The 14,073-nt window shown below is 39.7% G+C and overlaps 1 protein-coding gene across 1 annotated transcript in view; it reads left to right on the top strand.

Moving 5' to 3' along the window:
- LOC136874424 (piwi-like protein Siwi) overlaps nucleotides 1–14,073 on the top strand; it is a 135,267-nt gene that overhangs the window by 104,018 nt on the left and 17,176 nt on the right. The window contains exons 12-13 of the mRNA XM_068227800.1: nucleotides 1,909–2,199; nucleotides 5,429–5,574. Of these exons, the coding sequence (XP_068083901.1) occupies nucleotides 1,909–2,199; nucleotides 5,429–5,574 (437 nt within the window). The remainder of the gene's footprint in view (nucleotides 1–1,908; nucleotides 2,200–5,428; nucleotides 5,575–14,073) is intronic.

Genomic DNA, 14,073 nt, shown 5'->3' with positions numbered 1-14,073 from the left:
AGGGTTGAACACCGAACTATCAGCAACAAAGCATCACCATACCCATCTTCAAAAAGAAGGGGAGCCCAGCTGGATGTGCTGATTACTGACCGATCAGACTTTTGTGTCACGCGATGAAGGTATTCGAATGGGTTCCTGATAAAAGGATATGTGAGATCGTTGAGTTTTCCAGAAACCAAACTGGATTTTTGAAGTATTATGGCACAGCCGATGCAATCCATGCTGCATGGCTCTCGGTTGAAAAGCATTGTGAAAAAAACAAGCCGATCCATCTAGCTTTTCTGGACCTTGAGAAGGCCTTTGATCCTGTACCGTATGACCTCATATGGCTAGCACTGCAAGAGCATGGCGTACCAGAATGCCTTGTCAACTGGGTTCAGCTACTTTGTGTAGACCCACGGAGCTTTGTTCAGGCCACCACAGGAGCATCCAGTGACTTTCCCATCACCGTTGGCATTCACCAAGGTTCAGCACTGTCACCTCTCTTGTTCAGGGACAGCAGACCTGCACCACTCTTTATCATGGACGCTTCTCTACGCAGATGATATGTTGGCCTCTGAAACCTAGGTTGATCTGCAATGCCAAACCCAAGAATGGAGTGACCAGCTGGCGCAACACAGCTTGTGCCTAAATATAAAGAAGACTGAATAAATGATGTCAGATCCACAAGCAATCGGAACCATTCAGGTAGACGGTGAGAATCTGTCACGAGTGACAAGATTCAGGTATCTTGGCTCTACGATCACTGATGATGGCTGACTTGTCAAAGAGATCAATGCAAGGATATCTGCAGCCTGGATGAAATGGAGAACAACAACCGGCGTCACTTGCGACCGGAGGAGGAAATATAGGGTGGTCTAAAATAAACTATCATACTGTCATCCAACCTGTTGCACTGTATGGTTGCAAATGTTGGGCGACTACAACTGAGTCAGAGCATCGACTGATGTCGTGGAGACTAAGATGCTGAGATGCAAAGCTGGCATCACCAAACTGGATCGCATCTCCAATGAATCCATCAGGGAGAGATTTGGCATTGTACCAATTCAAGAAAAAATGCGCGAGAGTCATCTAGGATGGTTTGGACATTTACTAATCGTAGACGCCGTCACTATCGCGAAGGCAGGTTACACGTTAGAAGTCGCTGGTAGGAGACCAAAAGGATGACCAAAAGAGCGATGGGCCGATACTCTTCACAAAGACCTGAAAGGCGTCAATCTCCACCCTGACATGGCCCAGGACAGAACTAAATGAAACCAATGAATCCATGTAGCGGACCCCTCCAGCAGGAGGGACAAGCACTGAAGAAAAAGAAGAAAAGTAGTATAATGTGTTAAATATTATTCAAAGTTACATCATCAGTGATGTGTCGTAACATCAGAATATTCCACAAAAAAAGAAAAAAAGAGATGATTTCTTGATTTTTTTTTTTTTTTTTTGAAAGTTAGCATGTCTGCTTTACTATTCAAGGGTTGAAAGAACTGTTTAGGGGCTGTCTATCTGAAGTGGTAAAAGTATGCTCGGTCCACCCGGAAGGATGTCGGTTCATTTTCCTGCCAGGAAGTTGAAAATCTAACAAAGAAGATTTGCTCTTCTGGTGAGGCACAACAAAAATGAGTACTAGGCTAATTCCTGGAGCTGTGACTGGGTACAGAGGTAATCATTCTCTCCCACTTAGTGCTAAGGTTACGGATAATGGAAGACATTACCTTTCATTCCTCCTAGGGCCTTCATGAGGTATTTGGAGATTGCTTTGAAAGAACTGTATGAAATTTGTTATCTATCTGTCAGTCAAAAATTATATGATTAATTTTGACATATATGCTGTGTGATGTAATGTCTTTCAATTTCTTATGTTATTATTTTGTTATTTTAATTACATTATTGAATTTCCTTTCTGAAACACAGGGACTCATGGTGGTGGGATTTGATGTATATCATGAGGCCAATATGCGTGGAGTCACTATTGGTGCTCTTGTGGCAACCATGAACAAGGATGCAAGTCAGTACTTCTCAGCTGTAAGCTACCTGCGCACAGGAGAGGAAATGAGTAGCGACTTGACCACTAACATCGTGAAAGCTCTTCGCCAGTACAATGCCTACAACAACTGCCTACCTCAGCGTATATTGTTGTATCGAGATGGAGTTGGTGAGGGTCAAGTGGCCTATGTGTTCCAGCAGGAAGTTGAACTTCTCAGGGTAAGGAATAAACCTAGAAGCTCTCTTGAAAATTGTTACTTATTCTCTTGTTTCTGTGTGGCATAGAAATGGATGATGTGTATGGACTAAATCTCTGGTAATGAAAATAATTTTATACTAGAGTGCAAGAGTGGAATAAGAACCAATACTTAAAGAAATAAATAAAGAACAGGGCTGTGTCAAGGTAAAGGCTTCAAGTTTTAGTGTAGAATATGTTTTGTGTGATCGGTATTGCCAAAATAAAGTATCTAGTTAATATACTGTAGGTTTGAAATTTTTGCTTGACATTTTATATCTAAATTCTAAATGAATTTATACATCTTCAGAACAAAGTTTGTGTACTGAGAAGTAACATACATGTGGAAAGAGATTGACATTAATATCACAGGGAGCTTTGATGGGTGCACCAAAATCATCATTAGTATCCTCATCCGTGAGTTCCTCATCGTTTTCCACTACTAGGGCAATAGGTATACTCAGCTTAACTCTAGTTGTGTGGAACTCGCCTCACGACATTCCCCCACCTTAAAGTTTATATGCTCGCGATTAGCCTTTTGACGCTCAACATTGGTGATTTTTAATTTTTGGAATTCTGATAAGCTGCTCTGTTATATTTTTTTCCATCATTTGGTACCAGTAAGTGACCACTGTGGTAAGACACTGTGATACAGTTCCTAAGTCCATCCACAATGTGCATGTTGCGATCAATATAGAGACCAAATAATGCATTTTTTATAGTGCCTTATATTCAGTCATTCTTTATGCCTGTTGGCCTGGATTGTTAAGGTGTCAAGTCTATATGGTCTGACACTGTGGTTAGCTGGTTTGAGTCCTGTTGCAGAAAAGAATTTCACCATCAGAATCTTGGTTCACAGGGTAGGAGAGGTGGCAGCATAGAATTTACAAGTTCTACTCACCAGATTGCATGCCAAAAGCCTGGATTCAATTCCAGAGCTCTCCACAGTGTTCTTATAGAGTGAGGGCATATGATGCTGTTGATGGTGATTTGTCCATTAGATAGGGACGTTAAACCTTGATCAGACCCCTTGGTGCTATTCGACAGTAGACTATGGGCCGGCACTGGGTTTCACCCCCTCCCTACTATCATATATCATTAATTTCATCTATCAACTTCTCCGATGTGGTTGGTGTCAGGAAGGGCATCTGGTCATACAGTCTTGCTATGGAGATTCTTCTCAGTTCATACGTGACGCTGTACAGAAATGGGACAAGGGTCGAACATACATTCAGTGGATGCTTTTCAGTTTTACATTTACGTTTAATAATAATAATAATGTTATTGTTTATTGCATCCCACTAACTACTTTATGACTGTTTTCGGAGATGCCAAGGTGCCAGAATATTGTCCTGCAGGAGTTCGTTTTACGTGCCAGTGAATCCTCTCAACACGAGGCTGGCGTGTTTGAGCACTTTCAAATACCAACGGATTGAACCAGGATCGAGCCTGCCAACTTGGGGTCAGAAGGCCAGTGCCTCAACCATCTGGGCCATTCAGCCTGGCTCTGTTTCTCTCACGGCATCATCATCATCATCATTACTATTGCTATTCTCACTCTTGATACCAAAATACATTCTGATCATTGTTTGTAGTGTCATGACAACTGTCCAGTAGGCTGTGTCTTTGGTTTGCTTTATTCTCACAGGAAATTAGCACAAACACCCACCATGCTTCCAATGAAGGCTTTGCCACCTGTCAGTTAGGAAACTAGTGAGTGCACACAACAATATGTGGTCTAATGGGCACGCTCAGAAGTAATTTGAAACTAAATACTTTCTTTATGGGGCAAATGGTTGTGCTTCCATGAATATACCTACTGTTGCTGAAAGTTTCAGTAAATTCCTCTCAGTTATAAAAAAAATTATTTAAAGTCAACCTAATCAAAACTTATTTTACTTGTGATGAGTTACAATTGGTCTGTCACGAGTAAAACAAGTATTGATTAGGTTGACTTCAAATAACTTATTTTTTTCCATAACTGATAACCAACAATATGGATCACAATGAAATTTGTAACTGTTAAATTCTTGTATTTTGAACCACTTAAAACGCGAAGCAATTAGTGACAGAAAATGTTCAAGTTCCATTCATCAAAGTATCTTATGGCGTGAATGTGCGAGTGGCGTTTGTCAAATTAAGCCAATAAGGTTAAGCATTTTTGTCAGAGCAGAATAGAGATTGTGATCAGAGGAAGAACAGGTGATGTTGAACAAGACTGGGGAACTTTGAACACAATACAGCCCAACAAGAACTTCGAATTACATGAAACAACACCAAGTACTTGGAAGATAAAGAAAGATAGAAAGAAGGTATGGAATGATGAATTGACAAGCTATACAAGAAGAGAAATTAGCTTGGATGAATGGGAAGAAAGAGGACAAGGCAGTATTGGAAGTGAGTGTCAAATCAAATCAGAGAGAGAAACCTACAATAGGACAAGCACAATGACAGGTCGGTCTGGGAAGAGGAAGCAGAGAAAAAGAAGACAAGGACAAAAATAAACATGCAAACGGACAAGAACAATCTCCACATTTTCACAAACTGCCATCTTTGAATAGACGGGCTCATTTCTTCTACAACCATCTCTTCTCAGCCCCTGATAAGTTCATTTCCCCTTCCCAGCTTCATCACTCGGGTGGGCATCAGCACTTATTGAGGCGGCCATCCTGACAGACCTTTATTCTTGACGTGGGATGTGTAGGATAACAAGGAAGCTGGATAAATACAGGAAGAGGCAGGATGCATAAGATACAGGTAATACAGATACATCGGCCACTCAAAGCCCATGGAAACTTCTAAATATGTAAGGCTCTTGTCGTTTCTGCACCCCTCGAGGCCTCCAGTGATGTAGTGGGCAGTGCCAGTAATTGCAGCGGGGTCTGACCACTGTGTGCCGGCCCTCCACTGTCAGGTTGGCTGTGCAGTGGGCAGTGACGTCATATGGGGCGTTGTCATAATAGGCTGCTCTTCCTCCAGCCTTGCTCCACAAAATAGCGAACATACCACAAAATACATGCTGTATTGTTTTTAAATATGAGAAACTGGTGTCCAGATGTATGTAATGTCAACCAGATTGTAATTGGTAGGTCATTGTTATAGATTTGTTTCCTTAACTTGTTTAAAAATGAAAATTATAATCAAATTGTTCCTATTTTTAGATAGTTCTCATTCAGACTAGGATACTGTAATATCTGATTTCTGTCCTTACAGAAAAAGCTCAAAGAGATATATGGAGAACATGAATGTAAACTGGCTTACATTATTGTTACGAAACGTCTGAATACTCGTCTTTTCTATGGGCTGGAAAATCCTCCACCTGGCACTGTGGTTGATGGTGTCATCACACTTCCACAAAGGTGAGTACCTATGTCACTTTGAATCTTCCTGCCTTTAATCTTTTGTCAAACACAGAATTTTGATCTGCATTATAATACCTACTTTCATCTCGGTGAGATTTTCTCCATTCAGCTTTTATATAGCTGTCTCTACTGTATGGTCATCTAGAAAGCAAAGTTTTCATCACTGATGGACTGGCTGAAATGTATACTGATTTGAAGCATAATTCTGCATGCTTCTTACATTAAAACTGGTAGGTTATGGTTTATTTGCACATTGCGTTAGAAATAATTATAGTGTCATATTGTTACACACTTTATGAAATGCAGTTGTGCTAGGCTTATGTTTTGCCATGTTAGCCAGGCTAATGCCATCCAAAACAGAAAAAGCAATGAATATGACTACAGAATATTATGGCATGTACTGTATACTGTTTATTTAATACCATAAAACTTTGAAAATATTTCATTCTTCTTCCTTATATATAACACATTAGTTACAAAAACTTTGCATCTGTCGAGTGATGACGAGGACATCTGTTTGCCGTTTCTCCATGGCAAACATGAGCAGTCTGAATTCAGGTGGGACGTGCTTGCACATTCGATATGTTCGGTAACACAGCACATGACTAACCATGCTGTCTACTGTACCCATGTGTTTGTCCTACTTGAGCATCTAACGTAATCCATAATTCCTTGCAGCGTTTAACTTAGTGCTGATTGTTATGAACATGTCTTGTGCCTGCTACAGCTTTATTATTAAAGGATGATTCAGTTATGATGGAGAATAAATGCGGCTGTGTTATTGAAGACTTATTAAAACATTCATTATCTAGCCTAACTTTTCTGCTAAGAAAAAATTCATAGACAAGGAATAATAATCTTTTTGGCTTAATGTCCCACCAACTACCTTTCCATTTTCGGAAGTGCCAAGGTGTCTGAATTTAGTCCTGCAGGAGATCTTTTACATGCCATTAAATCTACCAACACAAGGCTGATGTATTTGAGCACCTGCAAATACCACCGGACTGAGCCAGGATCGGAACCTGCCAAGTTGGGGTCAGAAGGCCAGTGCCTCAACCATCTGAGCCACTCAGCCTGGCTCATAGACAAGGAGAGATCCACACATAGTCTTATCATCTACAGTAACAGACATAAAAGGGGGCAAAGTGTGTCATTTTAACGATTCCTGATATGTGACTCTCTGGCTGTAGAAAGTCATGTTCTTTGTATTGCTGCCCTTGCCTTTTATTTTCAACAGACACAAATGCTTGGACAACGGAGGATGTCTGCGATGTTTACAGATGTTTTATATATAGGTACTAAAGACATGATATGAACAGTCTGTAGACCTTGTTAAATCCAAAATAGCTTTACTGAAATTTGATTACACTGGAGTAGGAGAATCATCAAGCCTTACCTTCAGAAAAGTATACAGGTATATTTGATATACAGTTATGTATTAGGGTAACTGCATAACTTTTGAACAATAATATTTTTCATATATGTTTTGAGGATGCTCATGAAAATTTCATGTGTGCTTGTGCTAATTCAAAAGAACTGTGGAACAGTAACTTACCGGGGACATCTGCATATTGATTCTAGAATTTTCTGGGTATCTTGTAAAAAGATGTTGAGATAAATCCTGAATTGTCTGGAAACTTGGGGCAGAAATGTATATAAATGGCAGTAGAGTCAGGGTTGAAGTCAAATGGTTGTGAGTGAGGTGAAGCAAGTTGAGTCAGCTGTGTACCAATACCATTCAGTAAATTGCTGGTGGATTAGAGAGAGAGTGAGTGAGTGTATGTGCATGTGTGTGTCGGCAACTTGGAAAATAGTGGAATCATGAAGATAGTCTTCAAGGACCTCATGATCATTCCACCTCTCTAAAAATTTGGCCAATACCCTTCCTATTATACAACTCTTAGGTTCTTCAGTCTGCTGAAACTTTGGATACATTAATTTATAAACTACATGAAAAAGAAAACATATGGTAACAGATTTATATCTGAAAAAGAAGCAACTTAACTAAACGAGAATGACATCTTTCATCAGAATGACACAGTGTCTGTATTGCAACAACTTTCCTTCAGTGCTAGCATGGAGAGAAGTGAGGACTTCATGGAGATAAGTTCCAAATTTCAATTTTAATATTTAAAAAATAATCAACAACAATCCACCTGCTATTCACCCATGGATTCTTGGTCACATGCTTCTGAGGTGTATCTTTGTTCCCAGTTTCATCCCCCACAACCCAGAATGGATCAGATCGTTTTCCAGCATCAGGTTGGGAGATCCACTTCTCAAATGTCTCGTTCTCCAAAATCGGAAACATTTCTTAACCTGACTTGTATATTCAGTGGATTTCGTTTTATGCTCCTCTTCCAGTAGATAGTCAGGCAAGTAACTCTTTTGTGAATAAGACTATAGTTGACTTACTACCTCCTACAAAACCTCACCAACTTGAGGAAGTAAAAGGTGCGGTTGATGATGTGACTTACTATTCAAGGACGAACTAAGCTGACAGCTAAATGCCTGCACGCACAGTATCTATTGAAATTACCACTGCAGTAATTCAAGATTTGTTACTGGACATTCTACTAGGGCATGGGTTCCTGGTAGAATATCCTTTAATATGATTTTGAATTTCGTGGTGCACAAGGCATTTTTGGGCAAAGATAGACATCTGAGAGTAGCATGGTCTGATGGAAAGCTAGAGGAAAATTCATCCATGGAAGAAATCCAGTCAGGACATCTACAGCCAAGTGAAGAAGAAGGCCCAAAACAGGTCTTAAAGGATTTTCCTCTTAGTGAACAACAGGATCTATACTACCACTGTGACACATACCATTGAATTTAACAACTACTCCCCAGTCAAGCAGCTTCCCAATTAGACCCGGATAAATGTAATTTTGTTATAAAGAAGATTCAAGAAATGGAAGGACGACAAGGTCTTATTGAATCCTCCACATCTGGTTGAGCCTCGCTCATTGTATTACTGCAGATGATGAGCAGGGAGTTCAGGCTTTTGTGTTCACTTCCCTCAGGTAAATGAGGCAACTCTTAGAGATGCCTACATCATGCCTGGCCTGAAGGACTTTCTGAAACAAGTTAATGGATCTGAGATTTTCAGTGCACTGTATCTTTAATTTTGGACATTAGCTAGTTGAAGTAGAAGAAAAATATACACCAACGACAGCTTTCATGATGAGAGGCCTATTCCAATTTACAATCTTGCCAATCAAACTGAAAAATACACCATCCAAATTTACATGATTGATGGATAAGGTATTGTTAGGATATATTGGAAATTTCTGCCAGTTGTATTTGGATGATATTCTGATTTATAGTGAACTTCCAAGAGCACCTTACACATTTGGCAAAATGGTTGACTTGCCAGTTGGAGTAGTGTTACTGTGCATAGCCACATGTAGAATATCTCAGCCATTTTTGACAGTAGAGGTCTTAGACAGGCAGCCACAAAAGAATTGGGCTATTGAAGAGGCAGAGGATCCTTGAACCAAGCGACAAGTACACCAGTTTCTTAGCTCAAATTATCAAATGAGAAGGTCTGCCCAATTCAATATAATTTGTATTACACTTTTCAATAGAAAATTATTTTACAATAGGAATGCATGTTTTGCCCTGTTGTGGGGACATTTTCAGCTCCTTAATACGAGGCTAAGTATTACAAAAAAATATAAAAAATACAAGCACATTTGAATGCTTAAAATAGTAATTATCTTTTATGTCATATTGCACATATGAATCCTATAAAGCCGGGCTGAGTGGCTCAGACGGTTAAGGCGCTGGCCTTCTAACCCCAACTTGGCAGGTTCGATCCTGGCTCAGTCCGGTGGTATTTGAAGGTGCTCAAATACGACAGCCTCGTGTCGGTAGATTTACTGGCACGTAAAAGAACTCCTGCGGGACTAAATTCCAGCACCTCGGCGTCTCCGAAGACCGTAAAAGTAGTTAGTGGGACGTAAAACAAATAACATTATTATTATAATCCTATAAAAAGTTTTCTGTGTTTTTAGTGTTCAGCTGTTGTTAAGTTAGCAGTATCAATAAGCACCAGTATTTGTAATCTGTGTAACACTTTGTCACATAACTTGTTTGAGAAAGTTAATTGGTTTATTGTTAATTAAACTGAAGTGAAATTAAGTTGTTAAAATCCATTAGTTGTGTTGTTATGTTCCATTAGAATTCTAGCTAATATAGTAGCAGGGAATTCTTCTCAGATGATAATTATAATATTTAGAAACAGGTTGAAAATGCTGTATCAGCGATTTATCTCATTGTATGGAGAGTTTCCCCACTGCTTGCTTTGGAAAGGCGATACGTGTGCACTATTATATGGCATTGTCCAAGAAGAGAACAATAGATGCCATAGTTCCTTGGCTTATACAGCTGGTATAGTAGCTTCATACCTCATTTCCAAGAGAAAGTAGCACTACTCACTGATTTACTCCATAATGAATGACTATATTATAGACCAGCATGGAAAAGGCAGCATTTTGAGATATGAAGACAGCTGCTGTGTATGCACTGCTCCCAGTCTGGCTCATCCAGATCCTCAATGGAAGATGTGTCTACAGACGGACGCTAGCAGCTTGGGTTTGGGAGCAGTGTTATTCCTCGAGAGGAGCAATGATAGAAAGGATATCATAGAGTATTCCGGTAGAAAACTGTCTGCCACAGAAAAGTGTTACTGCACTGCTGCAAAAGAAGCTTATGCTGTGGTGTGGGCCACAGGAAAATTCTAAAAAACTGTAGACTGCAAAAACTAAAATGTGCCTATATTCTGCATGCGACACTGTGGAGACCTTCTTCCTCTCGTTTTGCCGGGATGAGGTTATTCATTTTATGAAAGCCAGCTCTCAAGTGGATTTTCTTCAATAGTACTGTATTTACGCAAATAATACCGGCAAATGTTTGGGGTGTGGGTTTTATTTGCGTCAATGTTGGCATTATTTTTTCAAAATCGGCCTTCCTAAATTTAGGGTGCGGGATTATTCGGTGGCGGGTATTATTCGCTTAAATACGCGTATTTACGTGAATAATACCCGCACATTTTAAAAAAATTTGAGGCACAAAATTGGGATGCAGTTTTTTGCGTCAAAGTTGGCATTTTTTTTTTTTTTTTTCCAAAATAAACCTACCTAAAGTTAGGGTGCGGGGATTATTCGTGTAAATACGGTATATATGTTTAAAACATTTAAGGTCTTTAGGTCTTTTCAATCGTGAAATTACCAGCATTTCGCCCCAGTGTAGCAGTGGGCTCATCAGTTGGATTGGTACACCTTTCTAAGACGCTGGTGGCTAGTGCACCATTGAGACACCACTACAAGCCTCTTGTGTAGGACAGTGCAGTTACGGTGCACTTGGGAAGCATATACCTCCACTTGTATAAATGCCTGCCTTTGGCCTTATATCAAAAATTAAATTCTCAGAAGGAAATCATAATTTCATTTCATCGATTGCCAATGCTAAAAAGATTTAAGCTCTTTAGGCCTTCTCAATTGTGAAATCACCACTGCTTTGCTCCGTGTAGCAGTGGGCTCATCAGTTGGATCAGTATATATGTTGTTAGGCTGTATGGCTTCTACTCGTCTTGTGAGTATATAGATACTGATACAGCAGTCCTCCTCACAGTACAGTCAACAGCAGGACATCCAGAGAAGGCATGCATTAGCAAAGAAGAGAGAACGCTTGCCCAGGGCAAGGCACTAGATGCCAAAGAAGACAAGGTCTTCCTACCAGGCCAACAGGTACTGCGGTGCAATCACCCAGTAAATAGCCAGACGCAAAACCGAGATTGAATTTACAACCTAGAAATTGCCAGGAAGTGAGAAATTGTTTTAATTTACCGGCAGGATATTGACATCAGTTAGGTTATGTATTAAGGTTAGACTGGGTGTATAACTAGTAAAAATATTTTCATTTATATTTCAAGTATGTTCAAGAAATTTTTATTTGTACCTGTGCCTATTCAAGAGAACTCTCAAGCGCTGACTTACCAAGGACATCTTTGTATTCATTCTAGAAATTTCTGGATATCTTGTGATTATAAGATGTTGTGAATACAGAATTATCTGGAAACATAGCCAGAAATGTATGAAGGGAGTTCAGTTTATATTGCAACCCATTTTTTTTTTCTGAAAGCAGGTTGGTTTTATTGAGGATTCAACTACACCCTGTTATTCCCCAATCCTTTTGCTACAATACCCTATATTTCAATATAATCTCCATTCAGTGCTATGGCCTTACGCCACTGTAAGAGGGCCTGTATGCCTGCATGATACCACCTTGACTGGTTGATGTCGGAGCCAACATCGGGCTGCATCGATAACTTCCCCATCGTCTACTTAGTGCTTTCCGTGTAGTGCATCTTTCATTGGGCCAAGCAGATGGATGTCAGAAGGTGTGAGATCCGGTCTGTAGGGTGGATGAGGAAGAATAGTCACTGAAGTTTTGTGAACTCCTGTCGGTGATGTGATGATGAAACACTCATCGTCCAGCGACTCACCATGCTTTTGTCCACTACCAGGTGTCTGTAGACATTCTTCACACGCCTATGAATATCTGTGATAACCTGGTTTTCCGCCAAAAGAAACTCAATAATTGCTCTCTGTTTAGAATGCACCTCCATTGCTGAATCCATTTTGAAGGCTAGTTATAGCACTGCCACCTGTCAGAAATTAATAAAACTCTATGAGACGAAGCGGGAATATTCAAAGATATTCTAAACGAAATTCCAATTTTTTTTAAAAAAAACCAACATTGGCCGAGAAATAAAAAATTGTTGCATTATATATTGAATGCCCCTCGATATAAATGGCAGTACAGTCAGGATTGTGGTCAGGTTGTGAGGAAGGTGAAACGAGTTGAGTATCCAGTAATCGGGAGATTGTGGGTTCGAGCCCCACTGTCGGCAGCCCTGAAGATGGTTTTTCGTGGTTTCCCATTTTCACACCAGGCAAATGCCGGGGCTGTACCTTAATTAAGGTCACGGCCGCTTCCTTCCACTTCCTAGGCTTTTCCCATCCCATCGTTGCTATAAGACATATCTGTGTTGGTGCGACGTAAAGCAAATGGCAAAGAAACGAGTTGAGTCAACTGCGTATCGATGTCATTCAATGAATCAGTTGTGGACTAGAGAGAGAGTGTAAGTGTATGTGTGTGTTTATGATTAATAAAAACATATGAGTAGGCAGTGATAGTAATTTTATTTTACTACGTTTTTGCACTTCATTAAATTAGTTGTCATATAGATGCAGTTTGTTCTTGGCTGCCCTGTAGGGGCGATACCTACTGAAAAACATGACTCAATTAATACAGGAAATTTTGTTGAATTGTTTCATTATCAAATCTGTTGTGATGAAAAATTATATAGATCCACTTGGAAACCTTTGATGTTTTTGTTGTTACTCCTCATGATATCACACATGATTTGATTTAGTCTCAGCTGTTGTGTTAAATAAAATTAGTTAAGATATCATAAAAGCACCATTTGTAGGTGTGATAGAAGAGGAAGATGAGGCTATGAACTTAACATATCTGCAACAGAATTTCTGTGAAGCACAAACAGGTGAAAGAAGGTGCTGGGTGGAATGGGTCTATCTACTATATCAAAGATTAACTTAAAACTTTAAAAATGAAGGTTATATTTCTTTTCAAATCACAAACTTAACAAATTTTTCACTGAGTGAAATAACAAGGAGACAGGTACAAATAGCAATCTTAAAACAAGAATTGGAAAACCCAAGATTAGAGAATTTAACAGAATTGTGCTTCAAGCCCCTAATTTCCAACTTTACAATATTGCTAATTAGTGTTTACATAGACAAGGAGAAATCTCCCAAAATAAGAGCACCTTGCACCAACCGATACAAATTTACAGCCTTCCAGAGGCACCCCTCAATATTACAGTTGAATTAGAAATCACAGAAAAGAGCTTACATGTTCTCCCACTTTAACCAAGGAGACTCTGCTCCTAATTTTTAACACCCTACTCAAGGCAACATTACATAGAAAATCTTATAAATTTCTGGCCTCTCTAGGCCCAACCTACAATTTTACAATTTGTACACAGGGGTAACTAGTACCCAAACTACTGGGCCTTTGTGGAAAAGTAACAGGTTAAATTACTAGCCCACACACAAAATGTATGGAGGCATACACTTGCGCTCCTAGAAAATTAAATATAAAACCCAGAATGGGGCTCTCAGCCCAATGAAGCAGAGGCTAATCCCAAGCTACTGAGGTGACTAGAAAGAAGGTTTATTACGCTTTACAGAAAAGAGAAACAGTTACAAAATCGTAGTCACCTCGGACTAAGTTGAAGGGGAACTCGAGAGGGTAATGCACTCTCTATCCCCGATTTACAGTTGAAGACTATAAAATTTTACATTAGCCGAAAGAAAATTTACATTTTAGAAAAAGGTGGTTACATAGTTAGAAATTTGAACCTTCCCCTCGTGTAAGTCTGCGGAGGTAGCTGCAGAGAGATGACTG

Source organism: Anabrus simplex, chromosome 5 (genome assembly GCF_040414725.1).
Source record: "Anabrus simplex isolate iqAnaSimp1 chromosome 5, ASM4041472v1, whole genome shotgun sequence".
NCBI classification, from domain to species: Eukaryota; Metazoa; Arthropoda; class Insecta; order Orthoptera; family Tettigoniidae; genus Anabrus; species Anabrus simplex.
This window is presented reverse-complemented; position numbering and strand designations above follow the sequence as displayed.